Here is a 15,627-nt window from a genome sequence, read left to right on the forward strand (position 1 = left end):
CACCAACGTGCCCAGGTACCCAGTGGAGAGTGACTTTGTTTATTTTGCCAAGTTCGTTAAGTTTTCCTATACACTCCAATACTAGCTTGGAGTTGATTCGTGTTCAGCATACTCGAATTATCTTTAGTAGACATGAGAGCCCTCTGTCGGTTTTTTGAACTATCACAGTGTAATTAATAGAAAAAAAATAAAAAAAAATGAAAATCGTTATATCCGTTTTTAAAAAAATATTTTTCAATTAAAAGTTGGTATGAAGAAAGAATTAAGTTACATTTAAAAACGAAATTTCGAAATTTTTTACTTATCCGTTTTCAAAAAATTGATTTTTCAAATTAAAAAAAATTGAAATATTTTTTAAAAATCCAAAATTTTATTTTGCATGCTGCTTCATATGTTTTAATAAACCAAAAAACATGCATGCCCTGACTAAACCCATATTCCGGTATTTAATGTAGACAAGAACCTCATCAAACATTTTAACTTTAAGGCTATATCTAAAAAAATGGCCTCATAAGTCAACATATACATATATATGTTGCAAATGTGAAAAAACTTTAGCCCTCGTTAGGCGCCATCTAGCGTCCAAATAAAAATCTGCAAAAATTAGGGTATTTGTTTTTATTATTTTGAAATACTTTTTCCACTTAGAAAGTTTTTTCTTAAATAACGAACGCCCTAGTGCACACAAACCGGGCAACTGGAATTTTGGTTTGATACGAAACACAGTCACAGTTATTAGCTGCGTTCCTTTGGGAACATTTAACTATTTCTAAGTACTTAAAACTACTCCAAACTACTTTTGTTGTATTGAAAAAGTAGTTCAAAGCAGCTTTAAGAACTAAGCAGTAGATAAATATTCCCAAAGGACCGCAGCTATTGGCTTTGTAGGTTTCAGTTTCAGATCCAATCTTTAATTCTATAAAACATTCCCTGCACGAGATACAGTATTATCTCCAATTAAAAAAATTACTTTACTCATTAATGTGGGTCAAAAAAAATCGAAATTCGTTTTTTTTATTTTGTACTCCGAAAAATCGATTTCTAGACACATCTAGAATATACACACCAAATATGAGCTCTTTATATTAATGGGAAGGTCCTCCGCTTTGCAATTTTCCATTTTTACATCAAGCTTCTACTAAAAAAAAATTAGTTTTTTATTAATTGACTTTTTAGCTAATTTTTTTACATATTCTTGTAGAAAATTGAACGCTCTACTACAATTATCTACAATTATCTAACCGTTTAGTAGATATTTGAGGTCCAAAAATCGAGAAAATCTTTAAAAATTCGTTTTTTGTTCTTAATTTTGTAACAAACTGAAAAATTATATAAATCAAACGCGCATGACATATTCTCGTAGGAAACAGATTGCTCCACAAAAAAGGTTGTTTTAACTTTTTCATTAATCTAACCATTCTAAAGATATTCAAGGTCAAAGTTAAAAAAAATTATAAAAACAATTTTTACTTTTAAAAATTTTCCAATTCACTGAAATTTCATTATTTTCAAATTAACAAGATGTATTCTTATAGGGGCTTAAACGTTCTACAAAAAATTCTTGGCATCAAATTGATTGCTTTAACCATTTAGAAGATATTCATATCCAAATCGCAATGCATATGGGTCATAAGAAAACTATTGAAATCAGTTGGGCTTTGGTTTGGATACGAATATCTTCTAAACGGTTAAAGCAATCAACTTGATGCCAAAGAATTTTTTGTAGAACGTTTAAGTCCCTACAAGAATACATCTTGTTATTTTAAAATAATGAAGTTTCAGTTTTGTAGAGCGTTCAATTTTCTACAAGAATATGTAAAGAAATTTGCTAAAAGTCAATTAATAAAAAAAATATTTTTTTTAGTAGAAGCTTGATGGAAAAATGGAAAATTGCGAAGCGGAGGACCTTTCTATTAATATAAAGAGCTCATATTTGGTGTGTATATTCTAGAGGTGTCTAGCAATCGATTTTTCGGAGTACAAAATCGAAAAAACCAATTTCGATTTTTTTTGACCCACCCTAATACTCATTGAAACCTTGCCAGTGACACTGAGATACGCCGATATTCTATTCTTCTTCAAAGAATAAATTCACTCAATAGGAATAATGATTTGGAGAAAACAAAACTATTACAGTTGGTATTAAGTAAAAAATGTAAAGTGTCAATAATAGTTTAGTACTTTTTGTTATTTTAACATGGTTCTGTTATATTCATCATTGTTTATCTTTGCAGCTAAAGAAAAGATGGTGCATCGGGTCCGATAACCTTTTGTTGATAAAAACAACTCCCTGCCACCGATCTTTCGAAGAATTCTTTAAAAAAAAAAATGGCTCCAAAATTAAACAAAAATTCACCTAAGTAACTGAAAGTTTCTTCCATTAAACACATCTCTAGATATCCTGCATCGAAATGAACTTTTTCAATTTACAATTTTTTTTTTTCTATATTCTATAAAATATGTATCTTGTATTTGTATTTTTAATACATAAATTATAAAATAAACTGTGCATTTTAATAGGAAATCATTTATATTAAGTTCAACAAGGTATTATTGTTATTTATAAAACTATATTGCTTTTTATGTACGGTAGCTTAAATTTTGTTTCATAAAAAATGTTCAATAAAGAAAAAGACTGTTTTAGGTTCTAAGCAAAATACAAACAAAAGAAAAAAAAACAAATATTTTGGATTTTTTATGAATGCCTTGAACCTTTTACGTTATAAGCTTTCAATTTAAATTAAAAATAAACAAAAAAAATACAAAACCAGCGCTGCATAGATTTAAACAAATACTTGCCAACAGATTGCAATAATAAAATTTAAAAAAAAAAATATTAAGAGACAAAGAAATTAATTAACATAATTACTTTTATTTAGATTTTATTTTATATTTTTTTATACAAAAACATCATCATTACAATGTTGCTTTTAAATACATGCAAACAAAAAACACAACATAGGTAGCAATCATATCATAAATATAATTATAAAATATGTAAATTTTTAAATTCATAAAATTAAAAGTATTTAAAAACCTTAAACATTATGTTTAAAAATTGTTAAATATAAATTTATGTAAATATATAAACAAATTCAATAATTGTATCAAAGGTTTGAAAACACTGTTATGTTAACATGTAGTATTTTAATTGAAAACACAAATTTAGAACAAACATGATAGACAAATTTCAAATAAACAATTTGAATTATTTAAATTATTGCTAATAGATTATAAAATATTTGAAAATCGCTAAACAAAGAATAATAAAGATAAAGAATAATAAAGATAAAATAAAAATAAAACTTTATTCATGGTTAATTTATTTTAATATATAAGCTTAATATAGCATAGCGATTTATAAGAATCGAAATGGTTTAAGTTGTTTGGAATAGTCTTAGATCGATTAAATATGATGAACAGTTTCACAAGTTATACATGGAAGGACTTAAAGGACTACAGGTAAAGATTTAAAAATATATAGTAGACAACGATGAACATTGGTTTTAAAGTTTTTGGGTAACTATTAATGTTTATTCATAAAAGTATTAAGCGCAAACAAAATATTTAAATGGAAAGACAGTACAGTAGATGATAAATGCACCCCATACACACAAAAATAGAACTACACATTTCATTTAAATTGATTCAATTATTGAATCTCCTTTGAAAATTGTAATACATTCTTGGATTGTATTTATCATACAGTGGATGTCTTTGAACAATATACTTAAAATGAACTATCTCGCCACCAATTGTTAGAATGCCTAAAAGATATCCAAAAATCAATGCGGCAAACGAACTCCAAAATTTTTGCAAATTCATTAATGCTTCTTGTGGAGCCATTTCTTCTGAAGATAAATCTTTTGTTGCATCCTTTAACCATTTGGAAAGTAATCCTTTTTGGAACACGAAAGAAATTTTACAATATGAAAAATGATGATAAAAATCAAATATTCTTACCAGCTTCTTTCATCCAACTGAGATACTTGTCAACATTCGGTTTGAATGGTGAATTTTTCTCCATTCCAATTGAAATCGGCATATGGACAACACATTCCTTCATTATGTGTAAGATTTCAGTATCTTCCCTTCGCATACTTCCTAACTGACGAAGATGACGTAAAAAAAATTGATTATCGTAGTACGCAGAATAACCTTTTGCAATCCGATCAGTCTATAAATAAGTTTTAAAAAAAAATAAATATATCTATTTTAATTATAATATTATAAAAATGGTTATGTTTCCAAATAAAAAAAAAAGATATGTGGCACACGGGGACTGCCGCGGTTAAGCTATTCCATAATATTTTTTATCAATTTATGCACTTATAATAATTTTTTATTTATGCAGCATTTTTTTTTTCTTTGATACTAACTCAAGTTTTTTTCTTTGAGATTAATTCAATTTACAATTAATACCTATCACCTATACCTTTACTAAGCCTTATATTTCTTCAAAAGAATTATACCATAACTAAAGAGTGTTTTGCAAAAAGTACCTACCTATAAAAATGATTTCTTACAAGCACACATTTTTCATGAAAAAAAGCGAAAGAAAATAACTTATTTTTCTTAACACATCATGCTGTCAATATTTTTACATGACACCCTATAATTTTATAGTGTGACCTGAAAGCTTATTATTTCACCTTCAAAAACATGCATCAACCATATCTATTCGACCCCTACAAAAAAAGTTACAACTTTTTAAGGAAAACTGTGTCAAAATTAAAACTAAGATAACGATACCTACTTCCCTCACTGGTTGCTGGTTTCGGCAAACGATCTCCCACAGGTGTTGCTCTCGGTCGTCTCGATCCATGTAAGCTTCGTACTAGAGATGTTGCGAATATTCGCATGCGCATCCGCAAATGCGGAACTCCCGCATGAATTTGGACATCCGCATCCGCAACAATCAATGCGGATTTTCATGCGCATAAGAAGAAGTTGCGACAAGAAAGAAGTTGGGCGGAGCCGGCAAATGGCGCGTACCAATTGGAGTCACACCAAGTAATGGTTTGTAGCTAATTTTTTTAGGCAAAACACAGAAAATTTAAAAATCTTAATTTTATAGTCCGTTTTCACTTCGAATTTCAAATCGTAAAAGAAATTTACCACGAACTGACCTAATTTGGGAACTTATCAAATTTGGGTTGAAAATAGGCTATTAATAGAGATCAAGGGGCACGGTAGTGCCCAGCCAAGTTCTCTTGCAACTTTGGCACTACACCCTTATTTACAGGAAACAACTCAGGCCATTTTCGACCCCCCTCTAACTTCCACACCAAAGATGCTAGAAATTTCAAACTCACTACATATGTTGAGCTCGTAAAAACCAAACTCCTCACAAATTTCAGCCTCCTACGATGAGTAGTTTCTGAGATATAGGGCTTCAAAAATCGCAAAAACCGTAACTGACTCACTGACTCACTGACAGATCATCAAAATTATGGAGAACTTCCCGATATCGTAGAAACTTGAAATTTTACACGGTGATAGGACTTGTGGTGTTTACAAAGGAAAAAATCGAAAATTTGAGATTTTCAATTCAGGGGGCGTGGCATCCGCCCATTTCCGCTGAATTTTCATCATATATTATAGAGCACTTCTGATTATCGTAGAATCTTGAAATTTGGTAGAATAGTAGAGCTGGTACAAAGGAAAAAATTTAAAACTTGAGAATTTCAGCCAGGGGGCGTGGAAACCGCCCATTTCCGCTGAATTTTCATAAATTATTATAGAGCACTTCTGAATGTCGTAGAATCTTGAAATTTGGTAGAATAGTAGAGCTGGTAGTTAATACAAAGGAAAAAATTTAAAACTTGAGAATTTCAGCCAGGGGGCGTGGCAACCGCCCATTTCCGCTGAATTTTCATAAATTATTATAGAGCACTTCTGACTGTCGTAGAATCTTGAAATTTGGTAGAATGGTAGAGCTGGTAGTTTATACAAAGGAAAAATTTAAAATTTGAGAATTTCAGCCAGGGGGCGTGGCAACCGCCCATTTCCGCTGAATTTTCATAAATTATTATAGAGCACTTCTGATTGTCGTAGAATCTTGAAATTTGGTAGAATAGTAGAGCTGGTAGTTTATACAAAGGAATAAATTTGAAATTTGAGAATTTCAGCCAGGGGGCGTGGCAACCGCCCATTTCCGCTGAATTTTCATAAATTATTATAGAGCACTTCTGATTGTCGTAGAATCTTGAAATTTGGTAGAATAGTAGAGCTGGTAGTTCATACAAAGGAAAAAATTTAAAACTTGAGAATTTCAGCCAGGGGGCGTGGCAACCGCCAATTTCCGCTGAGTTTTCATAAATTATTATAGAGCACTTCTGATTGTCGTAGAATCTTGAAATTTGGTAGAATGGTAGAGCTGGTAGTTTATACAAAGGAAAAAATTTTAAATTTGAGAATTTCAGCCAGGGGGCGTGGCAACCGGCATTCCCGCTGAATTTTCATCAAATATTATAGAGCACTTCTGATTGTTGTAGAATCTTGAAATTTGGTAGAATGGTGGAGCTGGTAGTTTACACAAAGGAAAAAATTTAAAGTTTGAGAATTTCACCCATTTTCACTGAATTTTCATCAAATATAGAGATTTTATATTCTACAGCCATACCTTGCAAAAAGTAGTGAAATCACAACAAAAACATTACTGTTAAAAAAAGAGCCAAGTTCTCTTATATTGAAATTATGCTGGCACAAAAAGTACTGAGATGTAAAAGTGTACCAAGTTCTAAAGTTTGGGTTCAAATTCGTATCAATAAAATTTTGATTGTTTACTTGGCAATTTTTGAAATAACTTTAAAAATCGATAATTAAGAAAAATTGTCAAGAGAACAATCAAAATTTTATTCACAGAGAAAAATAGATCACATAAAATAGAACAAAAACAATAAGATTTCTCTATGGTTTTCATCCAAGAAGGAAACCTTATTAAAACAATCGGGTTTTCCTTATTCTTTTAAAATCTGCAAAAAAATAAAAAAAACGATGACCAGGCTGGGAATCGAACTGGAGACTTCAAATCATTAGTCGCCCACCTTACCACCTGAACCAACCTGCCATGAAAATATTGATCGCGATTTTTGTTCTAGTGCTAAGTTGCAAAAAAAAATCAACTTTTCAGTCAAATTTTAATAAGATTTTCTCTATAAAAATAATAAGAAATCTCCTTAAAAAAACCTTATTAATCGTTGCTTTTAATAAGATTTCCTTATGAAATGTATGGACGGTAAAACAATATGGCAATCTGTTAGTTTTTAGCGGGTCATATTTTTCTCTGTGTTGATACGAATTTGAACCCAAACTTTAGAACTTGGTACACTTTTACATCTCAGTACTTTTTGTGCTAGCATAATTTCAATATAAGAGAACTTGGCTCTTTTTTTAACAGTAATGTTTTTGTTGTGATCTTTCTTTCCGGTAAAAAAAGAGGTAGTGCCAGTGAAGACTTTAACGACAATTTCTACCCACTCCACAAGGCAGTGTTCCTTCGGAATAATTTAAGTAGCGCGGTGGCGGTATTACTTTGTTTTAAGTCTAATGCACCTCTTTTTAATTTATCTCATTAAATACAAATAATACAAATGTTGTTTATAACACTGTATCATTATTTTAATTTATTTATATTAATTTTTTATATAAGACCGAATTAAGAAATTTCGTAACCAAAAAAGGTTACGAAATTTCTTAATTCGGTCCCCATGTCAAGGCCCACGATAATATCTATGCAAAAGCTTAAAAATTCCAGTATAAGCATTCTGATAAATATACAAAGTATAAAGACGGTAAAATACATTAATTTGTACTTTGGGTCTACCTACCCTATATAGGTACTTGTTTTGGGTTTGCGGTGTTTTACGGACGCCATTTCCGGTCAAAAGACCCAAAGGATAAGTTTTTCCACTATTTTCATTCATAATACACCTATGCTAAAACGTAGCCTACCAATTTTCGAGCTTTCATTAAGCTTATTTTATCTAAAAATCAGCATTTTATTACTGCGAAAAATACAAATTAAGGGTACACCACGGTTCATTGAATTAACGTCATGTTAAATGTTTGAGTACTTAGTTGGGCAAAAAAGTTAGGTATATTTTCTTCAAAACTGATGCAGCTGAGTTAAAATTTTTGAATGCAATTGTTTGTAGGAATATTCATGATTCTGTATCAAAAGAAAACATTGAGAAAACTTAAGATTTGTAGTCATTTCAAGGCACATTAGACCGTCACAGGGTTACCATTTTTTTCGACTTTTTTTCGAAAGCTCATAACTCACAAAATATATGGATACTATTTTTTTTATTATTTTTCTGATAACTGTCACCACCTACCCTCTACCGTTTTCGTTTCGACGTGAGTTTTTCTTTTAAATAAAACTTACAACTCCATAAATATCATCAATCAATTCCAGTTTTTCACTTATATCCTGAGCAACTTCGTCAAAGGCTTCCTCAAAAAATTTCTTATTTTCTGTTCCCCATACACTGGCAGTGATTCGACTTTTAGAAAGTTCTTCAATTGTATCAATAGTTATCCTTGAAATAAAAATGAAAAGCACATTCAAAAACTAATTTAACTTTTGATACACAAATAACAAATACCTTGGAGCTGGATTAGCTAAAATAGCAGTAAAACTTGCCCTATAAAAAACCACCAGCATTATGCAGTACATCCAATACCAACCTGTCAGTATACGTAATGGCCAATTCTTGGGCATTTTTGGCAATGACACAAACAAAGACATACTATACGTTAGAAGAATACAGTTGGAATAATCATCAAACAAATCATTTGGAGTCTGGCGTGGTATTCGTCGATTTAGCAAAGAACGAAATTTAACATCGCGAAAACGTTTTGGATTAATGGTTGTTTTACGTTTCCGAAAGATTGAGAAAAAAACTTGATTCCTGTGTGAAGCACCAGCAATATTGACCGAATGTGTATAAGAAATTAAATAGAATATCGTGCCGACAGCAAGCTGGCCTGCTATTACAGCACCCCAAACGTGACCACTAAAATAGAAGTTAGATTAAAATCAGTCCATGATGAGATCGAAATCATATCAAGACTCTTACCTAAATGGCAAAATCAGCGTCATCCATGAATTATCTTTTGAAGACTCTGGAGTTAGAAATGTCATACACTCGTAAGTATGAGGCTCACTCATATCCATGACAGTAGAGTACAAAGCATTAAGCTGAAGATCACCTATAGCTAGTTTTGCCTGTCGTTTGATCTTAAAATAAAGTTGAGTTATGCTTGTGAGAAACATAAAGTTTCCATCTTACCATTTCTCCAATAAGACCGGTATAGCTACGATTAGGTAGCATTTTTCCCCACCTTTCTGTGTCCGCGTCATTAGTTTCATAGAAATAAGGTTTGAAATTCAAAGCTTTTTCTAACGATCGAATAATTTCTACTTCAACTCCGGAAAAGTTACCATTTTTAAGTTTCATAACCATCGGTACATGTTCAAAGGCTACAACTCTTAAAGCAACTCCTGGAAGATAAATTGAAAGAAATGGTTTGATCAATTGCATTTGAACTTTTTCTAGAGCGCCAAACTTACCTTTTAAATCTTTTGTTTTGTCTTGAAATAAAGTTATTTTCTTACTTAATCTATGGTTTTTCCATTTTAGAAGTTTTTGTGTTGAAAGAATCCCACTCAAAATATTTGGATAAGGAATAGTCAGCAGGCTTAGTTCTCTTAAATTAAAAAGTAAAGAAAAAAAAAGAGAAAAAAAATAATAACAAAAATAATAAAAAATTATTAAAATTATTTTTATTTTAAGTGGAGTGATTGAATATAATTCAATATAAGTTCAAGTGACCTCAACTCCAAAAATTTTATAAAGCGTTTCGCCCAGGTACGACAGTGGGCTCTAAGTAAGGCGTCTTAGTAAGGGTACGACAGATCTAACTGATGAGCCCACTGTCGTACCTGGGCGAAACGCTTTATAAAATTTTTGGAGTTGAGGTCACTTGAACTTATATTGAAAAAAAAAGAGTTTATGTGCTTATCCATCCAGAACAATCTTTAATATTTTAGATTTAGTAAAATAGACATAAGGACACAAAGACCACGTCTGTTCTGTCTGGCGAAAATTAAAAAAAAAAAATTGACTCCATTTCCGATAGCCTTTCGAATTGTACGAGTAGGCATGGCTCCGTGAAGCCAGAACTGCGACCTCAAAATTTTTGAACCAAATTTGTCTAATTCGTTTGTCCACCGTTTGTCCATGTTTGTCCACCCAAAATTTTCGTTTGTCCACCCTTCAAAAAAATTTTAGAGCAAATTCTTTTTTTTATAGGAAGTCTGAAAAATGAAAAATCGTCTAAAACGCTCAAATTTTGAGATAGACGTATTAAACCAACTGCAATCGTTTGTCCACCTTGAGTTCTATATACATACCAAATATTATCGTTTTTCCACCCCCCCGTTTAGGAGCAATTTAAAAAACAAATTTTGCACTGAAAAATTAAAACTCCCCTAAAATCCCCAAAAATCAATTTTCAAATCAAATTCAAACTGCTGTCGTTTGTTCACCTCGAGTTCTTTACGCATACCAAAAATCATCGTTTGTCCACCCTCTGTTTAGGAGATATTCCAAAAAGAATTTTTTTATAGCAACTCTCAAAAAAGTACGCATACACCACAGTGTACCTATACTGAAAATTAAAAAGTCCTCAAAAATTATTATTTTTCAAAAATTCAAACGGGAATGGATACACACAAAAAATCATCGTTTGTCCACCCTACGTTTAGGAGATATTCAAAAAACAAAATTTGTACTGAAAAATTCAAAGTCCCATAAAATCTCCAAAAATTATTTTTTTTTCATAATTTCAAATTTCTGTCGTTTGTCCACCTCGAGTTCTACACGTATACTAAAAATCGTCGTTTGTCCACCCTACGTTTAGGAGATATTCAAAAAACAAAATTTGTACTGAAAAATTCAAAGTCCCATAAAATCTCCAAAAATTAATTTTTTTCAAAATTTCAAATTTCTGTCGTTTGTCCACCTCGAGTTCTACACGTATACTAAAAGTCGTCGTTTGTCCACCCTACGTTTAGAAGATATTCAAAAAACGAAATTTGTACTGAAAATTTCAAAGTCCCAAAAAATCTCCAAAAATTGACTTTTTTCAAAATTTCAAATTTCTGTCGTTTGTCCACCCTGAGTTCTAAACGTATGCCAAAAATCGTCGTTTGTCTGTCCACCCTACGTTTAGGAGATATTCAAAAAACAAAATTTGTACTGAAAATTTCAAAGTCCCATAAAATCTCCAAAAATTAATTTTTTTCAAAATTTCAAATTTCTGTCGTTTGTCCACCCCGAGTTCTAAACGTATGCCAAAAATCGTCGTTTGTCTGTCCACCCTACGTTTAGGAGATATTCCAAAAAGAATTTTTTTTTTATAGCAACTCTCAAAAAAATACGCATACACCATGGTGTACCTACTAAAAATTACAAGAACCCCACAAAAATTTTTTACAAAAGTTTTGGCACTTTTTTTTGTTCAAATAACTTAGCTTTTTAATTTACCAGACTAACTTAAACTATTTATAAGAACTAAATGCAGTAGCTCAAAAATTTAAGGAACAGACAAAATTCGTGTTTCTTTTTTTTTAGTGATTTTTGATAATGAAAAATAATCGTATCATGACAGAACAAAAAGCATGTGAAAGCTTCATTTTTTTGTTTTACGATTTTAGAAGTAAAGATTTTATTTCAAATGGTGAAAAAGAAATAGAAATATCCCAACATCAAAATTTTCCAAATTTGTTTTATTCTTATTTTTGTCTTAAGGAAGTGGGAATTTTTTTTGATAAAATGATTTTTATTTTTTTAAAGGCTATTCATTTAGCTTATTCGTTTTTAAAGACTGCATTTTCAGTCATTAAACAAAAATTCATACTCTTGAATTAAACTATTCATACCCCAACAACGGTTCACTTTATAAAAAATGCAAGGATACATTTGAAATAATCATTTAAAAAAATAAGTCAATAAAAAACAATTTTCTTACAGAAAAATTAAAAATTGTCAAACACATTTTTTGGTTTTTATACCATTTTTGGCTCTTTATACCATTTTTGAATGCTTTTTTTCATAAAATTAGTTAAAGTTATTCTAGTAATGAGAGAGTGCTTAGTTATTTGAATAATAATAAGTGCTAAAATTTCTGTAAAAACTTTTATTACTTGCTCTATAGGGCAAGTATTGGTTTCGTGTCGAAATAAAAAATTGAGGTTTTAATCAAAACTAACATTACGATGATGGAGGAGTCAGAAAAAGTGGGTCTCGCAATTCCGTCCGTGCGTCTGTACGTCTGTGCGTCTGTGCGTCCATCTGTACACATTTCCACAGCCTAAACGGATGGATGGATTTTCTTCAAATTTGGTACAGATGATTTTTATGAAATTCTGAAAGTTGGTTTTTTTTTGTTTTTTTATATCTCGTTTAGAACGTATACCTCCCATACAAAAAAATACGATATTGCGAATTTCTCGAAAACGGCTCTAACGATTTTGATTAAATTTTGTTTACGTAATATTTAAAGCCGTGGCAATAAAACTGCATTTTTATTTTTTCTCAAAAAAGTCAAATTACAAAAAAAAATTTTTTTCATTTAACAAAATTTTGCCCTAAATGTCGGCTCTTCCCCAATATCAATTTTTTTTTAATTTAGATCCAGCTTTTAAAATCTACAAGTAGACCAACATAAAAGGGCTTTGAACTGCAAGAGCAAGTACGTGCGATCCCAGTCGTGCATTTTATTTTTTTGGGGATCATATGGGACATTGAATTTTTCAGTACAAATTTTGTTTTTTTTTTTAATATCTTTTAAACTTAGATTGGACAAACGACGATTTTTGGCATACGTTTAGAACTCGAGGTGGACAAACGACAGAAATTTGAAATTTTGAAAAAAAATAATTTTTGGAGATTTTATGGGACTTTGAATTTTTCAGTACAAATTTTGTTTTTTGAATATCTTTTAAACGTAGGGTGGACAGACAAACGACGATTTTTAGTATACGTGTAGAACTCGAGGTGGACAAACGACAGAAATTTGAAATTTTGATAAAAATTAATTTTTGGAGATTTTATGGGACTTTGAATTTTTCAGTACAAATTTTGTTTTTTGAACATCTCCTAAACGAAGGGTGGACAAACGACGATTTTTAGTATACGTGTAGAACTCGAGGTGGACAAACAACAGAAATTTGAAATTTTGGAAAAAGTCAATTTTTGGAGATTTTTTGGGACTTTGAAATTTTCAGTACAAATTTTGTTTTTTGAATATCTTTTAAACGTAGGTGGACAAACGACGACTTTTAGTATACGTGTAGAACTCGAGGTGGACAAACGACAGAAATTTGAAATTTTGAAAAAAATTAATTTTTGGAGATTTTATGGGACTTTGAATTTTTCAGTACAAATTTTGTTTTTTGAACATCTCCTAAACGTAGGGTGGACAAACGACGATTTTTAGTATACGTGTAGAACTCGAGGTGGACAAAGGACAGAAATTTGAAATTATGAAAAAAAATAATTTTTGGATATTTTATGGGACTTTGAATTTTTCAGTACAAATTTTGTTTTTTGAATATCTCCTAAACGTAGGGTGGACAAACGATGATTTTTGGTATGCATAAAGAACTCGAGGTGGAAAAACGACAGCAGTTTGAATTTTTGATAAAAATTGATTTTTGGGGATTTTAGGGGAGTTTTAATTTTTCAGTGCAAAATTTGTTTTTTAAATTGCTCCTAAACGGGGGGTGGAAAAACGATAATATTTGGTATGAACTCGAGGTGGACAAACGATTGCAGTTGGTTTTATACGTCTATCTCAAAATTTGAGCGTTTTAGACGATTTTTCATTTTTCAGACTTCCTATAAAAAAAAAAGAATTTGCTCTAAATTTTTTTTTAAGGGTGGACAAACGAAAATTTTGGGTGGACAAACATGGACAAACGGTGGACAAACGAATTAGACAAATTTGGTTCAAAAATTTTGAGGTCGCAGTTCTGGCTTCACGGAGCCAGTAGGCATTGTATCCAGCAATTGTGTGCACCACAGAATTATACATAAAGGACACTCACTTTCTCAAACTTACTTGCTTTCGGTATCATGCTCACTCATTGGTACATTTTGCCATCTTATAAAAACAACTTGCAAAATATTCCTCCATATTGTTATCATATCCTCAGCTAAAACCCGATGATCGTAAAGCAAAATAAATTTTGCTCGAGTATCCAATATTCGATTTTCATCAACAAACATCATAAACCTCCTCGCTTGATTGCCATTAGACAACAAAATGATATGCAAATCACAATTTTGTGTTTGAATTTCTTTCAATATTCTAACTGTCTGATAGTTTGGTGACATTAAATCCTCCTCATCTGGAATCCTTAAAAAGAAATACGAATTAAGAGTTCGTGAATTCTCAAAAAATGTCTTTCCGAAAATTTTGTAGTAGGTGTCATCGGTTATGATAGCATAACATCGAAAGATATTAGTTTTATGTATAATTTCAGAAAGAAAAAGACTGAGTTCTTCAAAGTAATTTTGCAAATAATAATTTTGCTCCTTGAAAGTCCTGTCGTAATAAAATTCAATTTAAAATTCAATTAGGTTGTAACTTTTTTTTTTTGTTTAATAAAAGTCTTACAAAATAGCACTTGAGCGGGGAAAACAAGTAACAAATAGAAGATAACACCAGAGCATCATTGTTTCAACCACTTTACTGCACTCAAAGAATACCTAAATGTATAAGGACTTGAGCGCGTCAGCTTGTAGTGTTTTTGTGTAATCTCAACAGGAAAACAACAAGGACTTTAATATGCAAATTCAATTAACCTCGGTATCGAATCTCAAATACAAAGTCAACGCCTTTGGGTAGAGTTAATCGAAATCGAAAGTTACCTAGCAGCGTAAGCTAATGTCCTTCCAATAAGTTAATGGCATTTTACCTTTAAGGAATCTGCATTATTAAAGGCTAACGGCGGATAACGAAAGTGAAGCATACATAGCTGGAGGTATGTATAACTTATACATACATTTAAATATCAAAACAAAGTCTAATTTTTATATTAATTTGTTGTGTTTAAGATATTCGAAAGATTGGATAAAAAAATACAATTATAAGGCAAATACCTCATTTAGTTCGGAACAGTAAAGGAGATTTGACCTACAATTTTCGGACGAGTCTATATGGTTAAGGTCAGATCCACTTCTCCACGAAACTTACATTTGCTTTAGTTTGATCTTAAAAGGCATATTTGGGTTTCGTGTTTAAAAAAAAAACTAGTTTTAAATCAGAATCAATATAACGATGAGGGAGTTTTCAGAAATTAGGTGTTTGGCATGCCGTCCGTCAGTTTGTCAGTTTTTCTGTTTTTTATATTATATCGCGTAGAACAGAAACCTCCAATAAAACACTTTACAGAAATTGCAATTTTTTACAAAACAACTCTTACAATTTTTATTACAAAATTCCAGCTTAACCTTTTTGATTTAGAAAGTTTGTATTCGAAAACCATTACCTCTCAGAGATGATTGCAATCGAGATTATTTTTTTTTTTAATTTTAGGCGTGTTTTTTC

The 15,627-nt window shown here is 30.9% G+C and overlaps 2 protein-coding genes across 8 annotated transcripts in view; one reads left to right on the forward strand and one right to left on the reverse strand.

Moving 5' to 3' along the window:
* LOC129916180 (extracellular sulfatase SULF-1 homolog) overlaps positions 1–3,277 on the forward strand; it is a 155,118-nt gene extending 151,841 nt beyond the window's left edge. For all 7 annotated transcript variants that reach the window (XM_055996006.1, XM_055996004.1, XM_055996002.1 and 4 more), the window contains one exon: positions 2,235–3,277. The gene's annotated coding sequence lies outside the window, so the exon portion shown is untranslated. The remainder of the gene's footprint in view (positions 1–2,234) is intronic.
* A 692-nt stretch (positions 3,278–3,969) lies between these two features.
* Positions 3,970–14,531, reverse strand: LOC129916182 (glutamate receptor ionotropic, kainate 5). The gene is made up of 8 exons (XM_055996010.1): positions 14,137–14,531; positions 9,581–9,717; positions 9,300–9,511; positions 9,087–9,247; positions 8,613–9,023; positions 8,393–8,546; positions 4,159–4,177; positions 3,970–4,108 (listed from the first exon to the last, which is right to left on the reverse strand). Exons 1-8 carry the CDS (start codon positions 14,409–14,411, stop codon positions 4,080–4,082), a joined length of 1,398 nt encoding a protein of 465 aa, XP_055851985.1. The 5' UTR covers positions 14,412–14,531; the 3' UTR covers positions 3,970–4,079.
* Positions 14,532–15,627: the final 1,096 nt, after the last annotated feature.

This window comes from Episyrphus balteatus, chromosome 3 (assembly GCF_945859705.1).
Source record: "Episyrphus balteatus chromosome 3, idEpiBalt1.1, whole genome shotgun sequence".
In the NCBI taxonomy this organism is placed as follows: Eukaryota; Metazoa; Arthropoda; class Insecta; order Diptera; family Syrphidae; genus Episyrphus; species Episyrphus balteatus.